Here is a 9,992-nt window from a genome sequence, read left to right as displayed (position 1 = left end):
GACTACAAAAGCCATAATTTCAATTAAAGAGTCTTTTTAACTGATTTAACAATATCCATATAAGATAGGCAGGGACTGAGTCTTCAATCACCTTCTAGCAAAGCCTAGATTTTCTACTTTGTGTTTGTGAGACAGAATTTAATTTTGAACTGAAAAGACAAGAGATTTGATGAAGAACAACTCATAATTCAGAAGCTGAATTATGTTCTACTCAGAGTTAAATCAAGCCATCATTCACAATAAAGGAAAAAGGGAAAAAATATAGAGTTCTTGGAAAAAAAGTTAGAAAGAGGGAAAGACAGAAAGATAGTTGAGAAAAAGCTGCAATAATGTCTTATATTTCAGAAACAATTCTACTTTTCTGACTGTGGCCTTCTACAAAAGACATCACAGTATAATCACCAGCTTCTGCATGGAATATATGGGATTTATATCTATATCTATATAAAAGCTCTGTAAAATAGTAATCACAGAATATATTTCCAGCTTTGTGCTGGATATCAGTTTTTCCCCTTCAAATCTAAAGCAACGGCTTCTCAGAAATGTTAACTGTAAGTCGTCTGCTGCCTTCCTTTACAGCTGCTAATTTTTTTAGATTATGAAAAACAGCTGGTGATCCTTTCAGAATGAAGGCTACAAAATGCATAGAATGCAATAGCACCCAAGGATTTATGCATCTTACAGTATAGAAACCAAGTGCACTTGCTTAGAAATAGTACCATTTTTATTTCAAAAGAAGTTATTCCTGTCCAGAAGTAAGTATTCAGAATCAAACTGCCAAATATCAAAGGGACAATAAACATATTGTTTTGTCTTCTACTCTCTTAACAATCCTTTATAGCTAGATTATGTCTATCTCATGCATCCTCACACTTATTACCAGGTTTAAGATGTGCTCTTCTACAGGGAAGAATATGCAAGGGAAAAAATAACTAATAAAAGCTATTTCATATATTTAATGTCCAGTTAATTAATTTAATATTTATATTTTCATTCTCTTAGTACAGTAAGAATAAAGGGACTCATGAATGACCTTAATTTTTAGTAGACAGGAGAATAGATGAAGATATCCACATCAGTAACTCTCTTTAATCACCTTGAAATTATTACTTTCTTCTTAGTGATGAAAAATATGGGCATTCCCCTCTAAGAGACTCTGGCTCAGAAAGTGTAAAGTAAGTTGTAAGGTAAAAGATTTAAGAATAATAACCTCCTTAATGAAGGCAAATGGTAAAAAGGTTCTTTATCTACTCCACTCTTCCACTTTCCTTTATACAATAAACTCTTTCTCCCGGGGCCTATTGCTGTCACTTTATTGCATCTTTTTAATGTCATAACAGTAATTTGCATTACAAAGCATTTATGTGCCAGGGTACCACAAAGTCCCTATTGTGGCACTTAACTAGACAAACTTCATTCATTGCCACACCCATCCCATGTCATTCCCTCTTTATTTAAGAACTACTCTGTCTAATGAATTAAATATTTTCCTTTTTCTAAAGCAATACCTTAATTGTTTGAGGTAGGTTTGGAAGGAGGTGTATGGATTTTGGTGGGATTTTTGCTTGCTTTGGGTTTGTTGTTTTGGTTTTTTTTATACTGGAGGAGATTTGCAGTATATCTCATGTTTGTTGTTTCACATGGCTAATAATTAGCTTTCAAGAACTGACCTAATGTTCTCTGGTTTTTTTCTCTTTTCTGCTTGTAAAAATCAGCATCTGGTGATTTAGGGCCTGAAATTCGCACTAAGTTACCTGAAGTTTGGTAAAAAACATAGAGCAATAATGATTGAATTGATTATTACTTCAAGCACTAAAGGAATTGCCAGGTCCAGCACTTTTGGTGACCCAGGCCTTGTCCTTGTTTCCAGCCCAGTAAAACCATGTGGTGCAGTTGTAGGCCCTGGAGATCTCCTACACACACTTACCAAAGGCTAGAGCTGCTGGAGTGCCCATTCCCAGGCCAGCAGAAGGGCTCAGGACACTTTCCAAAGAGATACACACATGCAAGCACAGTCCAGCGCAGGTGGAGCAGAGCCTTTGCCAGCACCTCTCTAAACACCAACAGCACTGACATAAACAAGCATATGTCTAACCTCCACATGCTAGGTTAGTCCCTTTCAGCACATGCAGGCTGGAGGGAGACTGACAGAAAACTAATAAGTGGTAATAAGTGGATTTAATAAGAAGGGCAGACATATCTTAAGAAAAAGCAGTGTATTTCTAGCATAATTCAAGCACACACTACTTTTTTTGCAAAAAACAGTTGACTCCTTCCTTGCTCTGTCATGAAATGAATGAATACAGACAGACTTCCTTGCTCTATTATTTGGGAATTCTTCCTGTGCAACTCCCAAGACTGCTTTACCTCCTGCTGCTCATCATGGTATTACTTACTCTGTTGCTGTCAAATCTACTTAGATTGTACCTTCATGCCACTTCAAAAACTGACATGGATTTTCATTGAAGAATAAGTTACTTAAAAGAGCATTTTAGCAAGAAAAATAAATATTAAACTTTATCCAAAGGACTTCTTATGGAAAAACCAAAGCTTCCAACACAAGTTTGCACATTAATTGCTCTGCAAGATTCTAGTACAGTTAAGATGCAGTCCAAAAGCTCACGACCTCACAACAAGTTGCCCTGAGCCAGATACACCTTTTCTTACTGCTTCCTTCCCCTGCACTCACATACAGTGGTTTTGTGTCTGCACAAGCTGAAGACTTGTCCCCAGAAGATTTTCACATAAAGAATGCTTATTGAAAAATAACCTGTGGGAAAACTGATCTAAGATCATGACACTAAAGAAAAAAAAATCCAACAGTGATCAATTAGTTTGATTCATGATTATTATTACTTATGCAATTTTTCAAAATTTTGTTCCAATGCAACAACAAAGTAGTAAAAAACCAAGGAAACATGTAGCAAAAGGTCCAGCAAAGCAGCTAGTACCTATAGTCCTGTGAGAAGACATATGAGTCCAGAATACAAAGTTCACAAAATGGCTGACGTCTCATGAGGATGCCATTGCTGACAGTAGCCAAGAGCTCCAGGATGCTTAGCACAATACAAGACCAAAAAATGTACAGCATGGAAAAACGCAACTGGTCTTCCAGCTTCTTTAGACAGCCTTCCTCAGAAAGCTGCTCCACATGGCCTAAGTCTCCCCTGCAGAGGGAATGCTTCTCCTTACAGCAGCTTTCAGGGACACAAGTTGGATGATGCAAAGATGATGCCTTTAGCCAGTCTGTGTAGTTGTGGACCCCACAACAGTGCAGCTTCCTCTGTATCACATCCACAGCACTGCTTCCAGGATCCTGAGAGCATGTCCAGTTGTGCTGGTGAACAAGGTAACTGATAGCACTTTCCAGCTGAGAAGCTGTCCTAACACAGTAGGAACGTGCCAGAGCTACTGAAGACATTTCTAAGCAAAGAAGGAGCAGCAGCAAGCACATGAAAGTCCCTTGCTGATTGCGGGAACTCTTCACAGAAATAGAGACAGCCAAAACTCCAGTAGGTAGCAATGTAAGTGCAGTTACAAGAGCCAACCAACCAGGGAGAGACAAGTAAGCCTCCTGAAATAAATATCTGTAGTTCTTGAACATCAGGATCACTGAAACTCCACCATACATGTGAGCTACAGCAGTACCCCAGAAGATGAAGCCTAAGAACCTCAGCACAGATCGAGCAAAGGACCTACGGTAAGCATCCTCATAGCACCACAAGGAAGGCAGACCCATCACAGCCCTAACTCCCCTCATTCTGCTGACTCCAGCTAACTCTCCTCATCAGCCTTTAAGAGGCTTCAACCCCACTTATCCAGGTGCAGCAGATGATATCTCCACCTAAAAACAATTTGCAAGAGAGCAACTCAGATAAGGCTCCTTAGGACAAAGACTGAGCCCTGAATCAGCTTGATCACATGCTGCTGCTGCTGCAGCTTGTTCAGCACAGCCTGCAGGAACCAAGAAGGTATGTGCCCAGCTTGCTGTGGAGGGTCCCTTACTCAGCTGTGGCTGGAGACATTTGCACTTGAAGGAGGACAGCTGGAAGAAGGCTGCACTCCTTTCATGTGTGGAAGACCTAAATGCAGAGGAATAGTCAAAGTGGTAGCGAGCACTGCTTGCTCAGATTACTTGGACTGCCCAACTCTCCCGCAGTAGCCAGGATGGCAACACATGGGCAAGTCAGAGCCATTGCCAAATGGCTCTGGTTGGAGCAGAGCTTAATGGCTCTGGTTTAAGCAGAGCTATTCAATAAGGAATCTCCACAGGTGATACTCACCTAGACTTATTATCCTCCTCAACACCTTTATCATTCATTCAGTGTTTTAAGGGCCATAATGATGTTAATAATATTCTGCCCTTTTTTACTCAACAAGTCTTCTCTATAGATAGCTTCAATTACTCAAGACACCTGGATGAGAAATCCCAGCTATTTCACACTTTTACCCCTCAGCTTGCCTTGCCAGTGATCTGACTGACTGCTATTATGACTGAATACAAGAGGCAGTAAGTGCTATATTAATTTTTCCTTGTGTGTAAAGAAACTGAACTGCACACCAGCTAAATCACTTCACAATAATAACAAAGGGAATTGATGCCACTTATCAGCATTATCAGAAGAATATTATTGCTCCAACTTGTGGTACGCATGAGCCATGCAGGATTGGAAACCCAAATAAATCTTGCCACAGGTGCCAGGAAGGCAGACCCCAAGCCCAGCAGTGATTCTGTAATTGTCCTGATGAAGTCCCTTAAGGTCTCTTTTGTTTCCCAAGACATAGAGCATGACTAATGCAACATACATACATAAGGGAGAATAGAGAGAGATGATCCTCATTTTCAGAAACATGAGCACCTGCAAACCTGACAGAAAATCAGAATAATTTGGTGCTCAGATCCCTGGAACCCTGTTAAAGTCTCAGCAAAACTGATGATCCCACATCTGTCAGACATTTTACAAGAACCTGTTGCTGATATATACAGTATGCATACACAGATGTTGGGCGGATTCCCATCAAAATCTCTTTCTATATGCTGTACAAACAAGTTATTAAGGCTAATTATTTTGGAATGAGATAAATTGCTTTTATTATTTTTAATCTTTTCATTAACAGTAATTAGCATGCAGTGATTAACTTGTTAAATCTTAACAAAATCCTTCTTTCAAAGATGCTCTTGAATGTTGTCTTCCTTCTCTGATGTCTGTGTCTGTCCTCTCTCCTGTTCCACCTGCTGCTACCCCTCAGCCCTCCTGCTGTGTTGGTTTTGCTGCCATTCATTTAGTCTCTTGAATGTTTTTTTCCCTGATTTCTGTCTTCTGCATCAGAGAGATGGGGAAGGGGGGCAACAGAATTCCCCCTCACATCTGTACACACATGGACGCTACACTGATTTGTTTCCACAGTGCAGGAAAAAAATATCAGAAAAGTGTGAGGAAACATATAAGAAACACATCAGAAAATACTGTGAGGTGTACTACTTTTTCTTAGCTTGCAAGCTTTGTGAACAAAAACATGTCAGCCTGCCTCGTTTCCTTTCTGCCCTTTCCTGTGCCCATAAAGCTAAATGAGATATTAAGAAATGAGTTACAACATAACTTCCATTTAGCTTATTCTACATCTCTGTGTTCGTGGCAGAACAAATGGGCCAGAGATCATACCAGACCACCAGTTCAATATGGAAATCAGAAGCACCAACACTAAACATTGACTGGGAGCCAGTACCCAGGTGAGAGGTCTCAGTGTCCTTGGGGGAAACAGAGCACACTCAGCAGCATGGAAGAGGGAATTGCAGCAGTGGCGACAAATATTGGCAGAGCTATCTAAAACCCCTCACCCTCTATTTGCTATGCAATGCATAGGCACTCAGAAAAAGTCAGCCTCTGCTCAAAATGTAAGATGATGGACAAGAAAAACAGAATTGGTCTCTGAAGTAACCAAAAGACAAACTGGCACCCTCAGTAGCACTGCCTTTGTGATAAGTCATTTTACCTGTGTGTGTGGACAGAAGCTTGAAAAAGCAGTGTGCAAAACTATCCATCAGGAGACTGTAATGTGACAAAGAGAATATAGGTATGACAGAATAGGAATGCTCCTCTGTTTTCTTTACAGTGGTAAACAGCACAACATGATAAATGCTGTCCCTGTTTTCTCTGAAGTTGTTCCTGCTTATGAACTGATGAGTATTGAAATTCAAATGTGGGTGTAACAGATAATACACCATAGATAAACTATTTTCTGGAATGTTGCTGAAAGTATAATCCTTCAAGTTAATAAAATGTCAACAGTATACTTTTTTTTTTTTTTTGCATTCACTGCTCTAGAAAGCTATAACTGACATTGAACAGCTCTGATGTGCCCAGAAGGTCAGAGGAGCTCATTCCATCTGGCCCCATGAGCAGAACCAGAGAGCCACACAAGTTAAAGTTGTGTTTGTGCAGTGTAGGCAGCTGACTAAACTCATTTTGGATGACACAGGCTGTCATACAGATTGATCAGGGAGCATAGCTGAGCTGTAAGGGGCAACAATTCACATCAAGATGGCCAGCTAGTCTGTTCAGACTCGTGTGAAGAAGACAAAGTCTAGAGGTGACCATGGCATTAGGCTATAGCTACACAAGCCCATCTTAGAATCACAGTCACATAATGGTTTGAGTTGGAAGAAACCTTACAGATTATCTCATTCTTGTACCCCTGCCACAGGCAAGAAACCTTTCACTAGACCAGACCAGACAATCTTCTAAGCTTCTTACAGGCCTCCTATAAAAAGATACAGGATCTCAAGGCCATAACCTCAGGAACTGCTCTAAGTGTCCCAGTGCCACAGACAAACCCCAAAACTGCCTCTGTAAAACAGCTGCTACTTCTCCTGTAGCCCATGTACAGATGAAGATGTAGATGGTGAAATCCACTCAAAGCACTCAGAAGGAGATTTGTTTTGAGAGTTTGAACTTCTAAAGGCCTTGTTAGATTAAGGCACACATAGCATAAAATAAAAAAAAACATTCTTTAAACCTTTAAGACCTTTCTAAAAAACAGTGGTTTTTATCAGTTTCATCAACTCCACTTTTACATTAAGCTTCCCCACTACCACATACCTTCTTGACACCTCCACTGGGTGGCAGCTGATGTGTCACCCAATTGGGCTGGCAAATCCAGAAAAAGTGAAAATGGGCATCTGTGGTATTGGTCCTCCTTTCACTGGTCCAAATCCTTTCTGCTGGTGTTGGCAGTACATCTTTCCCAAGTCAAAGAGAATTCACACTGATTTTTTCCACTTTCCAAGAAAAGCCCTGACTGGATGTGACTGCATGTAAAGTGGCAAAAATTAAATAGTAATATGTGGGGGGAGGAGAGAAGGAAACCAAAACCAACCTTTGTTTCTTCCGGATCAAGCTATAACAGGGCACTCAAAACTCCACGCAGCAGAAGGACTGGGTACCGACTGGAAAGCCATCTCTAAAACACTGAAATCTGCAACATGCATTGCTTCTTTGAGAGTAAAGAACACTGTTTTATGCAACATGTCATATATTACATGATCATTAAGGCAGCCCAAATGGAGGAAGATAAAAAAACCCTGGTTGGACCCAGTGCCTACAGCTGCAGCCATGCGCAGCCAGTTTCCATAGTAACCAAAGTGAGATGATACTGCCTTGCGTGAGACTGATACCTCCCATGGAAGGCTTGAAGCAAACAGAGGTATGACTACCAGCTCCTATTCATGGAGAAAATGTACTCCGCTCAAGAGCTGATTTACCATTACTGACGTGTTTGAATGCAAGTCTGTCAGTTCTCTACCCTGGCTCCATTTGCCACACCAAAAGTACCCTTTTTGTGATTGAGGAAGCACATCAAATGTTTTCAGGCTTTTATTTGGTTTTGCTTTTAAGATTCCACACATTCATTGGTGTTGAAAATATTCAAAATCAAATGTCAAGAGTTTGGTGTTTTCAAGTATTTCCCTCTTTCTTTCCTTTTATTAATTGAACATTTAAAAATGCAGACTAAAAGCTTTTTCCTTTTTTATTGTTAAATCTTATTTTTCCCTTCCTTTTTTTTTTTTTTTTTTGCTTGCCAGTCTGTAATTTCTCTGAAATACCTTGTGACTGGATGAATACAGAATATCAAACTGTGAAAAAAGGAGGGGAAAAAACTCACTTTCCATATTTCTGTCAATTCCAAAATTGGAGAACATTTTAAAAGACACAGAATGGCAAAAGAAAAAAATAAATTACAGTTAAAAGGGAACTTCTGTTCTTTTGATTTCTTTATTGCAGTTAGTAATAAAAACAGATTTGAAGAAATGGTATTTTGTAAAACCTTCAAAAAATTAGGAAAGGGCTGAATATCATGAAATTCAAGTCACCTTGACGTTTAAAGTATTTTGTGACTTGGTTTTCATCGTTTTCAACCATCACTAGCTACAATGCTACTTATGTGAATGCAGTACTCTCATTTGTGTTTGAAAACATATGCAAGGTTTCTGGGCATTTTCTGAAGTTATAAAAAGACTCTTAATTTCAAATATAGGGCCTTTAATTGTTCAGCTGACAGATTTCTCTTTGGGGAGGAAGTGAGTGCCTGCATACATTATCTGGATGTTATGAAGACCTGACAAGACACTAAAACTTGTCAGAACTTCTCAGGAGAGAAGTTTGTTCTTTGTGTCTCCTCAGAAAATGGAATCCTTGTACAATGCTTTTTTCTCAAGAGAAGTCTTTCATGCAACACTGGGCTGGAGCCCTTCTGGCCAGTTTTCTCCATTGTATTGCATGTGAAAACTCACATCTTAGCAACATGTAGCATTTTACTTGTTAACTTTTGCCCAACTAGTGAATGAATCCAACTGTGCAGCCGTAAAGCAGTAAGAAGTGAATAAAAATTTGGAAATATTTTTTTAATATTGATGCTTTAAAATATTGATACTTTAAATGTATACATCACCTGATACAGGTCTTTCAAATTAATTTTCTGATAAATCTTAAGATCAGTCAGTCTCAGCATCCTAAATTACAGAGGTACTTTTACAAATTACTAGACTCATTTCCGGACTCAACATCAGTTTTTTCTTGAGAGCACTGCAGCAGTGATGTACTTGTTTGAGTGTTATTGGACCCTGTACTCAAACTTGGCTATAGAGGAGAGATTCAGCATGATCACATGCAAAAAATTCTTGATTGCATTTTCACTTGAGCAGCAATTTAGGATTAAAAAAAAAACCCTATTGTGGCAGCAATGATGTTATGAGCCTAGGACTACTTCTGAAGTACTTGTCCTGTCCAAAGATACATACAGCAACTTCTTTAAGTTGAGAGCATTGGATTATCTTGGTGTGAGCAGCTTGCAGACGTCTCTAGACCTGTAATGGGAGCTTACACAAAAGAATGGATTTTGTGCAGACTGTGCTTCATTAACTCATTGGAGATATTTTGCAGGGTGCAGGTTCTTCTTCAGCTGATTGACTGGGGGAAATCTATCAATTAGAATACTAATTTTGGTTTAATCTAAATAATTGTTTACAGGTCACATTTTTCCACCAAGAAAGAATGTTTTCAGCCTACAAGATAGCTGAAAATTTAGCCAAGTGAAATTAAAAGGTGTATTTGATAGGGTCCTTGTCTCTTTTTACTGGCATAGCAGTAAGAATATCTGTATCAGACCTAATGTTCATCTCATACCAGGTTTTATAGTCACTGTACAAAAGAATTTATTTTTATTACCTTTTGTAAGTCATGATATGAGCATATAAAATGTCAACTTTGTCAGAATTAGTCTTATAGCACATTTCAAAGAAGTGGAACCAATTTTAATATGATTTTTATGCATCTCCATTCAGATGAAATGCAGGTTTTAGAGGGAAAAAAAATCAAAACCAAAGAAATATGCAATTTATTTCTGTGCTCTACTTCTATCTCCAATCTCTCCACCAAACAATTGTCTTCAAGAGGTATTCTGCATTTAAATGGAGATGCTGTCATTGACATAGA

The 9,992-nt window shown here is 39.1% G+C and overlaps 1 protein-coding gene across 1 annotated transcript; it reads right to left on the bottom strand.

Moving 5' to 3' along the window:
* Nucleotides 1–2,944: 2,944 nt before the first annotated feature.
* On the bottom strand, nucleotides 2,945–3,739 carry LOC134432540 (tetraspanin-3-like). The gene has a single exon (XM_063181387.1). The coding sequence runs from the start codon at nucleotides 3,737–3,739 to the stop codon at nucleotides 2,945–2,947; it is 795 nt and encodes a 264-aa protein (XP_063037457.1).
* Between the last annotated feature and the right edge of the window lie 6,253 nt (nucleotides 3,740–9,992).

This window comes from Melospiza melodia, chromosome Z, assembly GCF_035770615.1.
Source record: "Melospiza melodia melodia isolate bMelMel2 chromosome Z, bMelMel2.pri, whole genome shotgun sequence".
In the NCBI taxonomy this organism is placed as follows: Eukaryota; Metazoa; Chordata; class Aves; order Passeriformes; family Passerellidae; genus Melospiza; species Melospiza melodia.
The sequence above is the reverse complement of the archived record's forward strand: the minus strand, read 5'-3'. Positions and strand labels throughout refer to the sequence as shown.